This window comes from Humulus lupulus, chromosome 2 (genome assembly GCF_963169125.1).
Source record: "Humulus lupulus chromosome 2, drHumLupu1.1, whole genome shotgun sequence".
NCBI classification, from domain to species: domain Eukaryota; kingdom Viridiplantae; phylum Streptophyta; class Magnoliopsida; order Rosales; family Cannabaceae; genus Humulus; species Humulus lupulus.
In genome coordinates this window covers 279,351,764-279,368,577 of record NC_084794.1, presented here as the reverse complement: position 1 = coordinate 279,368,577, position 16,814 = coordinate 279,351,764, and the positions used below count along the sequence as shown (strand labels likewise).

The following is a 16,814-nucleotide window of genomic DNA, read 5'->3' as shown; positions in this document are numbered from 1 at the left end:
ACCATATTGCCCAACATAATGTTGAATCAAATTGGAAAAACAAAATATATAAGAGGTCACAAATAAGTCTTAGAAATGATCCCTTAAAAAGTCTTACAAAGGCTGCCCTCTCTTACCTAAAGTATTGTGACCAATTTCGGCTCTAGGGCATTTGATTTGCCATATTTAATTTTTCTATATAATTCCAGTTAAAATTTTATATTTATTTATTAATTTTACATAAAATCGAACATAAATAGATCACATATTGTTTTAGTGGCAAAACTACAAATACTAATAAAAATGATAATTTCGAGAAAGCCTGGGAGGCTCATATATATATATCTACAATCAAGGCCTTGTGAAAACTAAAACTAATTGTTGGTCCAAATTTATGGTGGACACTTGGCCCAAATTATCTTGGGCCACTAGCCCAACTCAAGCACAAAATTTGAGAATATTAAATTGAAGAACAAGCAATAAAATGAAACGCAAAAGCTAAAAATCAAGTATTTAAGCATGATGAATATAGTGTTTGCAGCAAGAGAATTCAATGAAAAACTACTTAAATATTTTATCTCATGAATCTTGATTATGTTTTCTACGGATGAGTGACTAGCATGGATAGAAAGAATAAAAACGAACCCTTCTAGTGGATACGGCTGGGGAGGGTGGTGTGCCAAGAAAATCAGTCATGAGATCCAATTGGTGTATCACATTTTCCCAACGAAATAGTGGTTTTCCTGTAAGCATTTCAGCAAATACATCCTATGCTCCAACTATCTATTGCAGGAGTGTACTAAAGACAAAAAGTAGAAGTCTTAGACACTTAGTATTAGAAAAAAGTACTAAGAGACCATACACTTGATATTTTTTTTGAAATCTGAACACCGAAAAATGATCTTCATTATGAACAATCATTATTCAAGACAATAATCAGAAAACAAACAAGCAAAATAAAAAAATAGCAAGCAAACAAATTTTGTAGTTTGAGAGCATAGCATTAACTAAAATAACTGTACAACCTGAAAACCAAATATGTACTAGATCAGAAAGCAGGACAACCCTCCATAACAATCTGGAAATGTTGAAGGGATGGCCAGTTGAGTCAAAAGTATGGGAAGAAATGATTGGGAACTTCTTGGCTTCATACCAATTAGACCAATAAGCAATGGGATTAAGTACATAAACAAACAAGAAGAAGCCTACTAAGATGTTAATGATAGTAAATCTTGGTGTGGCTAAAGGACTGCCAAGAAACCCTGCAACTGTGGACCAATTCAAGGCCAAATGAGCATAGTCCATAATCCAACAATAATTGGCAGTTGAAAATTTGATAAATTCACTCTAGTAAATTATTGGTCTTATGTAAATTATTATAAATTCACTCTTTATCAACATAACTCAAGAAAAATTAAAATTTAACCATGTCATGCTGTTGAAAACATCTTCTCCAATATAAAATATCATCCAACAACGCCTACATGAATGCAAGCATCATCTTAAGTCCAGCCATTCAGAAAGGAAAGTAGATATAACATGGTGTTGTGTCTATCAAGAAATCAAAATGATCTATTTTTATTTCCTAAACCGATTAAAGTTCCAACTGCATCTTTTAAAGAAAAAATAAACAAGAACTCAACTTTTGTTGACACGCATTATATGCAAGTACCAAAAGACTTTGGAGGAAAACGGGATATCAAACCTTATGATCTGTCATTGTGAAAAAATAAATAATAAGGAACCAATTGCTACTATTTATAGAACTTAAGGACTTGATAGCTTTCTTTTAAGGGCTGAATTGTCAAACATTAAGAAACTCATTATGCATTTAAAGTGATTAAGCAAACTTTGCCAAAACGAAACAAAAACAGATGTAGTGTCATCTGTTCTTGGCTGCTTTAACAACAGTACTAAAACATTGTGCACCACACACACAAATAATCATAGCAGAGAATAGTGATTATTAATAGGGTCCTAGTGAATATATTTCAGTTAACAGTTAAAAGAGCAAAGAAAATGATGTTGTGGTGGATATGAAAACTGAGAATAATAAGAAGAAAAATATATTCTTCAATGCTTGAAGCTTTGAACTATGAACTTATAATGTCTCTTATGTGGTGTTTCTTGAATCTGTGAGCTAAAATAAGAATTCATAACCAAACAAAATCTGAGAAGACAACTAATTGAACTAAATAAAGAAAAAGAGCAAAAATTCTCAAACAAATTGATCTAAGTAAACATTGGTATATATATGACAAATTAAAGCAAGGTGAGCTCTTGCCTAGTAAGTGTCAATTGGAAAGAAAAGAAAATATAAAGATGACATATTATGAGAAGCAAATTGGAAAAACAAGAAAGAACGAAATACTGAATGGTATGACATGCAATTCAAGATATAGAATCATCATTTTTTTAGACACAAATTCATTATTTTTCACCTAAAAAAGGGCACCAATCCAACAAGGGTTTTAAAAGAAAACAGGAGCAAAATATTTTCAATGAGTAGTAACAACCTGTGATGCTAAACAGAATTTCCTGGTATGTTGTGCGAAAAATACGTATAGAGTCTATAGACCTTGATCATACTACTTACACTTTTTCATAAACATTTTTTGGTGGTGATATGGTTCTATCTCTATTAACATCTTATAAAATACATTGAGGCAAAGTCACAACTGATATTTATTTTTGGTTTTAGGAGCCATAAATGTGCATTAGCTAGTACTGATTAGAATCAATATCAACAAGTTCCTGAATAATAAAGCCACTACTTAAATTGCTTTCTCTGAAATAAGATAGAGGTCGTGAACAGTTATAACTGCAAACCTTCCCTGCTCTCCAGGTCGGTTATAGAGCATCACATCTTTGTCTGCAAGAATTGCACTTACAGGGATCACTCCACCACCCAAGGCTTTTCCTAATATCTGGAAAGAACAAAAAAGAATAAATATAAACTTTCATTTAGTGAATGAACTTTAGCGACACTCTAATACATATAAATATCAGTAGAGTGTGAAAAAGAAAGTGATGGCTTACCACTACATCTGGGCGAACTTCTTCCCAATCACAAGCCAGCAATTTTCCCGATCTACCTAAGCCAGATTGGATTTCATCAGCAATCATCAAAATATTGTATTTTGAGCAAAGCTCTCTTACAGATTTTAATTAACCATCGTGGGGAATAACAACCTACCAACCAACAAAAGATACAGTTCTTCTCAGGTAGTTTAAAGTCGATAAATACTTAAAAATGCTATACCAAATGTGGGAGAGGCAAATCTAAGTAAATCATGCCTAACAGATGAACAAACTCATGAACGCTTGTACATGCTTTCTTTAGTTTAAGTAATTAAACTTAAGAAAAAAAATATGTTTCACGAAAAAGGTACCCCAGCTTCTCCATGGATGGGTTCGAAAAAAAATCCAGCTATCTGATCTCCATTTTCTACACTTCACAACAATCATAAGTTAAGAAATGAAATAAAATAAATTGACATTACAATGATCTCTCTATATGTGTGTCTGGCTTCAAAAATTTTCCCCTCTTTCTCCAAATTCAAAATAACAATTGAAAGAGTTATAGTAACCAATTCAAAATGAGATATTTTACAATTATATAATAAAATACAGAAAAATAACACAAGCAGCTCAAATATGCAAGAAAGCTTAGAGAATCCAAACCTTTAAAAGCTTTTTCAAGGGCTACCAAATCACCAAAATCAACTTTGAGATGACCAGGCAACAAGGGTTCGTTCATCGTGGGGGGGAGGCTCTCCGTACATCGTGGATGGCGAATCAAGGTCAAACAGCCTCGAAAACCCATGGACGCTGGCGAGCTCATTTCGTCTCCTCCTATCACTTGAAAGATCGATCCTTGGTTAGGCTTTGTTCATCTTGGAGGTTTCTGCTCGCAGGGAAGAAATTGGCCTTGAACCCACGGCGGCGGCGTACGGACTTGGAGGCTTCTGCTCGCAGGGAAGAACGACGACGAAGGCTCGTGGGGATGGAGTTTCGCCGGTGTCTGGTCTTCCTGGTCTGGTGCTTGAACGGCGGCGACAATCGGTGGGTATCCGTTCGAGGTTGGTAGAGAGCAAACGAAAGAGAAAGGGAGACGATTGGTCATGGAGGGAGAGAGAGAGATTTGGGGATTATATTTTTTTTATTTACTTATTTTATAAATAAATTTTGATTATATTTGTGTAATGACCCACTACTCTAGACTTTTGGACCATTAACGAAACTATACATAAAACTTACATTTTTGCAAAAATACCATACTTTATTGGAAACTTGTAGAAATAGAGTTACTTTCATAAAATAAGTAGGATATGGGATCCCATTGTCTTAAAAACAAAACATAATTTAAAATAAAAAGACATTACATAAATAGTGCGGAAAATACATGTAAAAAGACATAAAACAAAACTACATCCTCGAATCGAATAACGCTCGGCTCCTTGACTCCATTCACCATCGATACACATTCTCTAAGCGTCCACGAATCTTACCGCCTCTAAAGCTATTTTCCTGCACATAAAACAAAAAGGAATGAGCCTACTGCCCAGCAAGGAAAATCTAACACATAGTCATAAACATGAATTTCATAAATAATCATAAAGACAAATCATAACACTTATTACATACACTTATTATAATGGCCATTATTACTTGGGATCCCATAGAATAAACAAGTCATATGCCCATGGGATTAGTGGGGTCCTACTAGCTAAGTAGGTCATATGCCCATAACCCATTTGGGGTCTTGTTAGTCATATGGGTCATATGCCCAAGCCTACAAACATACATATTCATAACATATTTATAACATATTTCATAACATAACACATAAGATAACATAAGCATAAAACATATAGATTCTATCCTATTTTCCTTACCAAAGTTACCGGGATAAGAGGACAGCGTTGGGACTTTTTGGAACACTCCTAAAACCATATATAACAGGGTGAGTCTAATGAAGAAAAAGAGATGAAATGAAAGGAATGGAAAGACTAAACCATTGAAAGTCACACTTACCAAAACTTATATGCTCAAGAACTTAGATTCCTTAACCAAAATAAGAATGAGGTTAGAAGACTGAGTAGAAGACTAAGAGAAGGGAAACATAACATAAAACCAATGAACTAGAGTGTATTGAATACCTTGAGGACTTGTAGATCAATCTAACCCTTGAACCGAAATACTATGAAATCTTACTTCCCAAAGTGTTTGATAAGCTTATGATGATTAAGCTTATGATTTCCCCACCCAAGTGTTTAACTCTTACACTCTCCTAGCACTTGCAGCTTCTGAACTTAGAGTAAAAGGTGAATAATGGATGGGTACTAGGTCCTATTTATAGAGTTTGGGAATGAAGGAATCTTAATTTTACTTGAATAAAAATAATAGCTTTTTAGGTGAAATAATTTGAATAATCGTTCAGCAGAGGCTGAAGACTCGTTCAAAAGATCTGGACTTATGAAGAAGTTGAATGGCTGAAAGGAAAAAGAATTCAAAAACATTTGAATTATGCTGAAGGAGGCGATATATTGCCCCCTGTAGGCGATATATCGCCTGGGCCAGTATGCCCGAGGCGACCGTGCATCGTTTCGTGTTTTCTGTATCTACGTGTTGCGATATATCGCCCCCTATAGTTGCGATATATTGGCATTCGCTGAATATTTAAACACGAAATTACACATTTTAGCTAAGTTTGAATGGAGTAAACAGCCTTGACTAAGCCCTCAACGTATTCAAAGCTGCTGACTGACCCTATAGTATTCAAACATTACTTCTTATTAAATTTAATCCTCAAAATACTTAATTCTTAATCACCCATTCATAACATGTGCTTAAAATCCTATTGGTCCCCATCTAAACCTTATAGTATAAAAAATATTATCCTTAATATCAGTCATATAATCAAACCTTAGGTTAAACTTAATATTCTTAAACTATAGGTTAAACTTAGAAAATCTATAAGTACTAATATGAGTGTCCAACTAATTCCCGGTCTGAACCAAAAATCCACAGTTACAAAGATAATACTATTACTACTATAATACTACTATCTAACTTAGCTAAGTAAAGTTCTTGGACTCTACAATTTGGGACCATGTGAAATTTTTTTTTTGGGTGGTGGGGGGCTGGAGAAAAATTAGGCGCCAAAAGATTAAGTCCCACATACACCTATACACTTATTTATCTATTATAATATTTTTTTAAAAGTGTTAAATTTTCGTGTTATGGAAATGGGTTTTTGTTGTAATGAATGCTCCAAATTACGTATTGTATAAGTCTAATCCTATTGGTTGGAGTTAATGACAATGCCTACTGTATTTATGGGTCAAAAATAGTGATTAGGAAGACTTGATCACTCTCTCAAATCTCTCTATACCCTTTCTCTCTCTAGCTCCAAGAATCTATAGTTTTCTCCAAGAACTCTCCAAGAAAGTGCTTGACTTAGAGAGTTGAAGGCTTGTTCAATCTCAATCCTCATTTCCTCAAATAGAAGGCCTTAAGCATCAATGGTGGCTGGGAAATAGAGTATTAGGATAGCGTTCTACAACGTGTATAAGCCTTGGTTTGTGTTTGATTTGCTCAAGGGTTTGCTCAAAGGATTATTCAAAGTGGTGAATTTGCCTAGGGTTTGAAGCTTCATCAAAACTTGGAGAACACCATTGTTCTACTTGGGTTTGCATGTTCTTTCTCAATCTTTTTTTAAGTCTCTGTCAATCCAAATTTTGTGTAGATTCTATTTTTTGTGGTGGTGTTATCTCACTCTCCCCCATCAATAAGGACCTCCAAAGCTTTGCTGCCATGTTTAGTCATGATTCACAAAATTCCTGGATTTAGGGAATTAGAAGGCGTATTAAGGCTCACCTCATCCTCTGCCACTTTGTCTGATTCCAATGAATTAGCCTCCTCAAGAAAATCACAATCATCATCATCTTCTCCCACTAAAACAAGCATATGATTCTTACATTTATGTCCATAATTAAATTTCTCATTACAAGTAAAGCATATACCCCAATCCCTACTGTTATCCCTAAAAATTCAAGAGATGACGTGGCGAATGAGAAAGTGTCACATGGCATCACAAGTTATGGAAAAATTGACAAAGTATTGAAAAAGTCCAATGAACAAAGATGGATAGGTCCAGGACCTATAGGAAAGTCGACCGGCCTAAACCCCCTGGGGTGGTCGGCATGACTACCTAAGAACCACATGGGGTGGTCGGCCCACCCTATTCTTTATAGGGTGGTCGACCTAAACTCCCAAACACACTTCTCTAGATAAAGTTCATGGTCATTCAAGTTAAAATAACAGGCCTAGCATCCAAAAGATCAATAGGCCTAGCACCCAGAAGATCAACAGGCCTAAAACCCAGAAAATCAATAGGCCTAGAACCCAAGCTCTAAAGGGTCATCGGGCATAGCACCTAAATCTCATAGACCAACCAAGACTTAGTGTTTTCTCGAAGGTTTCAATCGTGCATGGTCAACCAAGATCTAGAGAAATGACGAGAAGACCCACGATCTCATAATCATGGGAAGGTGGACACGTATCTCCACTCCCAATGATCGTGTACCAAACCACGATCCCCAATCTTGCCGATCATGTAACAGCCCCTAGGTACTATAAATAAAGGACCCATGGCTTCATTTAAGGGGGATTCTTTAGGGATTTTTTGGAGAGACTTTTGGATCGATCATTTGATTAACTTCTGGGAAAATTTGTGTCGAGTGTACTCTTCAATCCATCTTTGTAATTGTCAACCAAGTGATTCAATACTAAATTCTAAGTGGATCAGGTTTTTACTGTTCATCAGAATAGGGCTAAACCACTATAAAATTTATGTGTGTTCTGTTTAGATATTTGTACTCAGTCATATATTTACATTTATATTGTTCAAAAGGTGTCGTATATAATACATACGACTGTTGGCTAATTTCACAGGTCAACACCTACGATCCTTCAGTTCAACAGCAAATAACCTCTTACTAGGAAGAAATGGATTACCTTGTTGGGTTGTGATGGAGTTATAGACCCATGCTGAGATGCTGGGTTACGCGAGGGCCAGCCAAAACGCCCACTGTCGACACGATTACGGCTAGCCAAGTCATCATGTCTATCTTCAAAGAGCTGAGCCTTAGCCATTGCATCTGCAGGAACAATTGGCTTCATCATTATAAGCTCCCTTTCAATTTATAGCTTTAATCCCCAGATAGAAAAATTAAGGAACATTGACTCCTGAACTCCAGTAATCCGAGGCATTAGTGACTCAAACTCAGCGCGGTAATCAGAAACTCTACCTGTTTGAGTTAGTTTCGAGATACACCCCAGTGGATCATCGTAAACTGAAGTCTCGAAACGTAGCTGCAATGCTCAGAGAAAAGACTCCTAATATGAAAATAACCCACCCTTCTCCACCCATTGGAACCAGGTAGATGGTGCCCCATCCAAATGGAAAGCAACCACTGAGAGTCTCATGGCTAGATCAACACGATGAAGATCAAAGAATTTGTTGATCTTGTCAACCCAATCATCCACATTAGACCCATCGAACCTAGAGACCTTAACCCTGAGAGTTTTGAGGATTGCATTCAAGTCACGACTGTCAGTCTCAACATCAGATCGTCTACCCAAGACTCAAGCAGTCTCACAAACTGTACTATTCTCACCACCATGAACCGTCGGTGGCAGAGGAGGTCGTACTTGAGCCAGACACTTATCGATAACAGACTTGAAGTTCTCCATCTGCGATTCCACTAGCTGTTCCCACTTGTGTTTCAAAGCTTGCAAAAGTGCAGCAATATCTTCGTTCTTCATGGTGGTGTAGGAAGAAATCAATGAAAGCTCCAATGATAGTAACAAGCACTCTTCGAGACAGTGCGAATCTCCCACAACCAAACTTGCTATTACAATTAACAACCTGCTAACATAATATTTAAAATTGCTTTACATACTCATCAAAACAAAACATAAATTACATATTAGAATATGGTTGTAGCACTCCTCTCAACCCTCAACGAACCAAGATCAACGCATAGTCTTTGAGCCAACTAGACCTTACGTGCTTCCTAGTGCTAAGCACCAACTCCTTTCTTTCTTTCTCAGCTTTTCAGTAATGAAATTGATACTCTGTTGTAGATTGTTTGGTGCTTCCTCCTGGGTCGGGTCATGTTCCCACTTCTACATTTGGGCATGTATCGCTGCTGTGTCCAATGTGATTGGGTTGGTCAAATTAGTTGGGCTTTCAACCATACATAGATAATGAGAATTCGTTTCCCTGTTTTAAACTGCTAAATTCATAAAAAAATATCTCAAAAACAATTTCTGAAAAATGTTATTACTCGTGTTATATATATTTTAAAAATTAAATGAATATTGAACAAAATAAGATAATACAAAAACTTCACATTCCAACTATAATTTAAATTTCAACCAAAATTCATAACAAAATTATAACACTAAAAATACGCTATTGATTATCCAAAATCAAACTCACATATACAAATCATTCTCATATTTACAAAATAAATTATCCAAAAATAACAAATAAACATCAAAATAAAAAAGGAACAATCATCACAACTCATATATGACTTCCACCTTTCACATGAATATGCCTTACAATTTTGTTGCTTGAAAGCTTAATGTTAGTTGACAAACAACCAAGATAGCTCGTACATACCTGCAAATAAGTACAATTAGAAAACAAAAAAATAAAGAAATAAATATTAAGCCAAAAAATCAAAATAAATTAAGGAGCACTGTGATAAAACTTTTCTACATACATATACATTAGAATTCCATATCAAAAAATTACATTAAATAATTCACACAAACAACTTTGATAATGAACACTAAATTCTTTTCATTGTGAGAAGTTTCTATAAAGACACATGATTCTAAGCTCCTTAAAACCATTCTACGTTATTATATGCTAAATAATATATTATAAACTTCAATAAAATTATAAACTTCGGTACAAACTTAGCAATATATTTAATAAACATATTCGTTATGCACTTTAATGTTTATGACTTACTCATAATAAAACATATACATTATACAGTAGTAAAGATATATGCATATTACTTCGTCCATTAATATTATCATTGTGATAACTGGGCTCACAACATATTTAATAAACAATTAACACTACAGGAAAAAGGGGTTTTAGCGACGACTTACGTCGTCGCTAATTCCCAAAATATAGTCGCTAATTCCTTTAGCGACTACCATGTCGTCGCTATTTGTCGTCGCTAAAAGCGGGTCGCTAATTGGTTTTAATTAGCGAAGAAATTAAAATTGTCGTCACTATTTCCTTTTAGCGACGACATGTGGTCGCTAAAAGATCCACTTTTTCGTCGCTGTTAGTTTGGAATGTCCTCTGATTTTTGAAATTATTTGGGTATTTAGCGACGACATGTTACTTTTTTGCGACAACATGTTGTCGCTAAAAGTCTATTTTTTTATTTTTATTTTTTAAATGCCTAAAGCACTATTATATATACTTAAAAAAATGCCATTATTCAATATATATACTAACACATTTTTTTGCTAAAAGATTTGAAATAGAAGAGAAATTTAATCATGCACAAAATTATATTTTTACTATAAATATTTTTATAACAAAGTAACTATCACAGTAAAATTAAAATACATAAATATAAATATTTTTAACTAGGTGTTGTAGGATCGGCACCATGACCTTGCTGAGAAGATCCAAATCCCGAGACTCCACCAATCCTAGCCAAGTGCTCCTCTATGGCTCGGAGTCGCTCCCTCACCTCTTGCATGTCTTGTGCGGTAGGAGGTGGTTGGGCTGGTTGAGGTACCTCAGCCGCTTCACAATTCGCCCTCGTGCGAATCCTACGACCAAGACCCGGCTGATAGCCTCGACGACGTCCAAAGATCGTCTCAACAAGAATAATGTCATCATCTTCTCTCGGGATAGTACTCGAGGCAGAGGCGCTCGTAGATGATTGTGACTGCAGAGTGTCACGTATCTCTATCATCTTTTCCTGTATCACACAATTTTCAAGAATATTAGAATTTACAACACAATAAAGTAAGAAAATCATAAAATATAAATTTACTTACATAGTTATCTTTTGCTGCCTTGCTCACCCAACCTTCCCCGTCTATGTACTTAGTCGCCATCCAAATCTCTGGAACCCCAGCAAGACACCCAGTTTGCAAATCATGCTACAATACAAGAAGTTTGAAAAAAATTAAGAAAACAAATCATTATAAAAAAACATAAATAAAAATTATGTAAAAAAGAAAGTACCTTCTTGTAACGAAGGGCTGGCGTAGACTGTGAACCCTGCACGCTTCTCTGTTTTTGTTTTGCACGGTTCGCAGAGTTAGTCTCAGAACGCCTCTGCAAAGAACTTGTGTTAACCATATGTTAAATTAACAAAAATAAATTAAAAAATAATATTTTTGTGAATACCTTCACTTCAGGGCGATCAAAATACTGGAACGCCTTCTGCCATTTCTCCACCACCAAACCATCAGTAGGATGTGCTCGACCATTCTTTTTTAAATGAGTGGACAAGTCATTCTTCCACTCCGAGTAACGATCAGCGCACGACCGTTGAATGCCCAAAAGAATGCCGGGGAGGTTCTCTGAGGCATATCGACTTCGACCAATGTCGAATAAATCATCCTAAATCAAAAAAATAAAATAAATTAGCTAGATTTAATATTAAAGTGAACCCAATAAAAAAATTATAGAAATAAATTACCTCTAGACGAGGAAGTATGCGATCTCTAACTTCGCTGGGTACTTTATCCCATCGGTCGTAGTCGGGATCGGCATATTGTCGAATGAGAATGCCGATCTCTCTAGAGAAATGTTGGGAATAATCACCAATTTCTTTGTAAGTCTTCCCTCGAACATCCCACTCCAGTGTTAGTGGTCTACCTAATGCAACTCTAGCTTCTCGAGTTGAAAACCCCTTGTTGATGCCGCGCCTTTTCGTTTTAGTCGTCACTATTATTTCTCAAATACATATAATTATTATATACACATAAATAAATTAATTCAATATATTCATCCAAAAAAAATAATTGCATGTGTTACCTCTCTCACAATCAGCCTGTATCTGCGTTGGATTTGGAGGAGGATTTGCCCCACCATCACCTCCGTGATGTTGCATAACCGCAGAAGACATATCTAAAAAAATTGATGAAATATATGCATTGATAAATTTGTACAATCAAATTTAAATATTATAAAATTTCAATACATTTGAACAATCTTTCAATGTAAAAATAATATAAGCTTCACTATAATATTCACTATCACCGAAAATAATATAGATTGCTGACATTTAAGATTCATGTGAGGTATTCTAGACACTTTATTTATCACCGAAAATTAAGAATATATATTTCTAACAGTTAAACTCAACATACCAACTAATAATGATATAATGATATATATGTGTGCATATAATAAAATGTTGACAAATAAAGATAAAGATAAATAATATGGTTATCCATAAATAATAAGTGCAAACAATCTTTGAATGCAAAAATTTCAACTTAATCATCACTATAATATTCATTATCACTATCATTCTCATTTTCTTCTACATTATCTTCTTCTAAGTCCATCTCTTCCTCTTCATCGACCATCTCCTCTTCCTCTTCATCGACCATTTCCTCTTCCTCTTCATCTTCCTCTTGATCAACAAGAGTATCTACATTGACAACATATGGCGATTGATCTCTACGGCAAAAATTGATTTCTGGCAACGGACCAAGATTAACAAACAATTTGAAATCAGATGATATTGTATCATTCATAACATCTATTTCAATGGGATCCAACTGTTCATCAGCTGCTGGGGTGTCCCACACATTTCTATGATGAACTTCTTCAACAATTTTCCAATCCCGATCATTTTTCAAATCATCAAGATAGAAAATTTGTTTTGCCTGAGTTGCCAAGATAAACTTGTCATCTTTGTACCACTCGAACTTAGTAAATATACTGGTTATATTATTTTCATGCTTCATCCTACTCTGGGTAGGATCTGTATCAAACTATTTACACTTAAATAATACAACAGAACAACCAGCAAGGTATGACATCACTATAACCTCTTCTAATTGCCCGTAGAAATTATTGTTGTCTACTCCGGGTACTAAGACACCACTGTTTTGAGTTTTCAAATTTTTATCTCTATCATAACACATAAATCAAACTCCATTGAAAATACACCCAGTGTATGAAGAAACAAGATTAGAGGAGCCGCTTGCTAAGGAGAATAACTCTTCAGAAGCTTCTGCAGATCCTGCTTGTCGAAGATTGTAAAGCTTATTGTAAAACCACATGGGGAACTCCTTTTTCTGTAATTGATCTAGGTTTTTAGCACCACTAGATAAAAGGATTTGCTTGTGCTCTCTACACATATAAAATATGAAAGACTTAAAAAAATTTGAAAGATAAATGGAAGAGTAGATATATTGTTAGTGTGATCAAAGTACTTATTGAATATATGGGAGAATCTTAATGCAATTGTTGAGAATGTACCACTCAGCAGTTTTTTTAAGTTCATCGTCCAAAGTTGTTAGTGTCTTCTTACCGATCGGACGACCTTGAGATTGAAACACAGACAACTTCTTTAGTGATGGAATTGCATCAACATTTCTATCTGGACGATTAAACCTTGTTTCCACCCCTTTGAAGTACATAGAACAGAATGTCAATGCTTCATCGACGACATAACCCTCAGCTATGGACCCCTCAGGACGAGCTTTATTACGCACATAATGTTTCAATTTTTTCATGTATCTCTCAAAGGGATACATCCACCTCATGTGTACTGGACCTCCATCTATTGCTTCTTGAGGCAAATGTATCATTAGGTGAACCATAACATCAAAAAACACTGGCAGAAAAATGATTTCTAGTCCGCAAAGAATTTCAACAATTGATGTTTTCACTTTCTCCAAATCAGAAACAATTAGAGTTCTAGCACAAATAATCTTGAAGAAAGTGCACAAGTCAATAATGGTCTTGGCAATAGGTTTTTCTAGGAATGAATGAACACCAATTGGCAAAAGACGTTGCAATATGACATGAAAATCGTGGGATTTCAACCCAGTAATCGTATTGTCATTTTCAATCACATTCTTCCTTAGATTAGATGCAAACCCATCTGGAAATTTGACTGATTTCAAAAATCGACAAAACTTATGCTGATTTTCAGGAATAAATGTGTATTTCGCTGCCGGCTTTTCCATTCGACCATTTACCATTCTCAGATGCAATTCTGGCCTTATCTTCATCTTCTCCAAATCTACTCTAGCGCTAATTGTATCTTTGGTCTTATTTTCCAACCCGACTATTCTGCCAACTAAGCTGTCGCATACATTTTTCTCAACATGCATGACGTCTAGGTTATGTCGCAACTTCATATTGGCCCAATATGGGAGCTCAAAGAAAATGCTTTTTTTACGCCAACCAACTTGCTCTTTTGTGCGTTTCCTTTTTTGTCCACTGTAGCTAACATGCTTACCAGGAAGAGATTCAGGCATAAAATTCATTTGTGTGAAAATAGCTTCAGTGCTAAATTCCTCTGGAGGTGGTCTTTTCTCAACTGAACCATATAACTTCTTCTTTTTTCTAATTTGGTGTCCCATTGGTAAAAAATGTCTGTGACCGTAAAATGCAACCTTATTTTGCAAACGAACTGATGGTGTTGATACATTGCAAGTAGGACAAGCAGTGTAACCTTGACCACTCCATCCAGAAAGACTACTCGTCACTGGAAAATCATTTATAATCCACAATAAAGCTGCTCGAAGCTTAAAAAAACTACCATCAACAACATCCTGAGTCTGAACACCGTTCACCCATAATTCCTTCAACTCATCAACCAATGGCCTTAAGAAAACATAAAAATCTTTTCCAGGTGAATGTGGACCAAGAATTAATATAGTCAACATAAAGTTAGTCTCTTTCATGCATAACCACGGTGGCAAGTTGTAAGTCGTTAACACAACCGGCCACATGCTATAAGACAAACTCATATTTCCAAAAGGATTGAATCCATCAGCAGCCAATCCAAGGCGCACATTCCTAGGTTCCATTGCAAACGCTGGATTGCTACGGTCAAAATCCTTCCATGCTTTCCCATCTGCAGGATGACGCATGATACCATCTTCTTTAACACGCCCTTCATGATGCCATCTCATATGTTGAGAAATGTGCCTTGACGCATATTTTCGCATCAACCGAGGGGTCAATGGAAAATAACGCATAACTTTTTGGGGCACTTTCTTCCCCTTGGTATTTTTATCCACCCAACGATCCTCCCCACAAATTGGACACTTGTGTTTTCCAGCATTTTCCTTCCAAAACAATGCACAATCATGCATACAAACATGGATTGACTCGTAACCCAAACCCAATTTCCTCATCAACCTCTTCGCCGCATAATGTGACTTTGGTATCTTATTTGGAGATGGGAATGCATCTTCTAACAACTCCAAGATTCCATCAAAAATTTTGTTAGGAATTTTCCCCAACACTTTGAAATGCATCAACTTAGCTACGAAATTCAAAGATGTGTATTTTTCACACCCTGGGAATAACGGAGACTCCATCTCGACAAATAAGTCATTATAGTATTGGCTAGTACCTCTGCATTCTGATGCTGGTGGTATCTCATCATCAACCTCATTCTCATCATCTTCAAAATTGTTAGGTTGTGCTATATCATTAAGAACATCCATCATCTCGTCCTCGTGACATTGGTGGACTACTCTATTGGTCGGTATTATTTCCTCCTCTCCATGCCAGTACCAATTTGTATAACTTCGTAGAAAACCATTCTCAAAAAGATGACTTTCTAGCACACCAATCGTTTGCAATTCGACATTAAGACACTTGTTACAAGGACACTTCACTAGTCCCCTTGTATCCACAAATTGCTGAGCTCTCTCAACAAATGCAAACGCTCCAGCAACATACTCATCACAAAATTTATTTGAATTATTAATCCAAGTCTTGTCGATCGACATTTTATAGGACACTGCACAGTGTAAGAAATTATTATTTGAATTATTAATTATTACACTACACAGTGTAAGAAATTATTATTTGAATTATTATTTTTTCAATGAATTATCATGTTTTACAAATAAATCATCAATAACTTATTAGATTAAAGTTTATTAATTAATAAATTAAGTGAGTAATTAATAATCAATTTAATTTCAATTTTATATATAATTTAGTAATTATTTTTATTTGATTTAATTATTTGTTTTATTATACTTATTTTATTAATTATTACTTTTATTGGTTATTAAATTTAGTAAAAAATTTATAAGTTTATGCATATTGACCATTTATAAAATATTTATGAAAGAGAAAACCACAAAATGAATAACATAAATCTTATGGTTATTATTTATTGTATAATTTTATTGATTCACTCATTACTACTTTTTTCTTTCTATTTTTTTTTAATGAACGCAAATTGCTTGCTCAGAGTTGATGTATGGTACATATATACATAAATTTCCCTAAAAAAACACACACATGTACCATACATCTTAATTAGAAATATATCATATTTTTTCTTGGGTAAACCCGACTCCATATTTCTTGAGGAAAAATAGTTGCATCAAGAAAATTGATAGACTATTACAAAAGGATGGGAAGTAATTAAAGAAAAATAACATCACAAAGAGCAAAAAATATACATATTATTATGAGAAACTCAAAACTTGTAAAAATAGTAAGACTTCTTTTTCTTGATAAAAAACAAATATACTATTTTAAATAGGACTAAATATGT

The 16,814-nt window shown here is 35.0% G+C and overlaps 1 protein-coding gene and 1 pseudogene across 1 annotated transcript; both read right to left on the bottom strand.

The window, feature by feature from the left end:
• Window positions 1-2,700: 2,700 nt before the first annotated feature.
• On the bottom strand, window positions 2,701-4,031 carry LOC133815553 (ornithine aminotransferase, mitochondrial-like; annotated as a pseudogene).
• Window positions 4,032-10,496: 6,465 nt separating this feature from the next.
• On the bottom strand, window positions 10,497-12,170 carry LOC133815551 (uncharacterized). The gene is made up of 6 exons (XM_062248378.1): window positions 12,080-12,170; window positions 11,742-11,998; window positions 11,447-11,662; window positions 11,282-11,374; window positions 11,092-11,196; window positions 10,497-11,012 (listed from the first exon to the last, which is right to left on the bottom strand). The coding sequence occupies exons 1-6, from the start codon at window positions 12,168-12,170 to the stop codon at window positions 10,668-10,670; spliced, it is 1,107 nt and encodes a 368-aa protein (XP_062104362.1). The 3' UTR covers window positions 10,497-10,667.
• Between the last annotated feature and the right edge of the window lie 4,644 nt (window positions 12,171-16,814).

Bases quoted from the DNA above. Each gene is read 5' to 3' on its own strand.
- LOC133815551 (XM_062248378.1), bottom strand. From the start codon at position 12,170: ATGTCTTCTGCGGTTATGCAACATCACGGAGGTGATGGTGGGGCAAAT. The intron at 11,999-12,079 runs GTAACACATGCA...TATGTATTTGAG, and splicing joins ACAGGCTGATTGTGAGAGAG to AAATAATAGTGACGACTAAA. The intron at 11,663-11,741 runs GTAATTTATTTC...TTTTTGATTTAG, and splicing joins GCATACTTCCTCGTCTAGAG to GATGATTTATTCGACATTGG.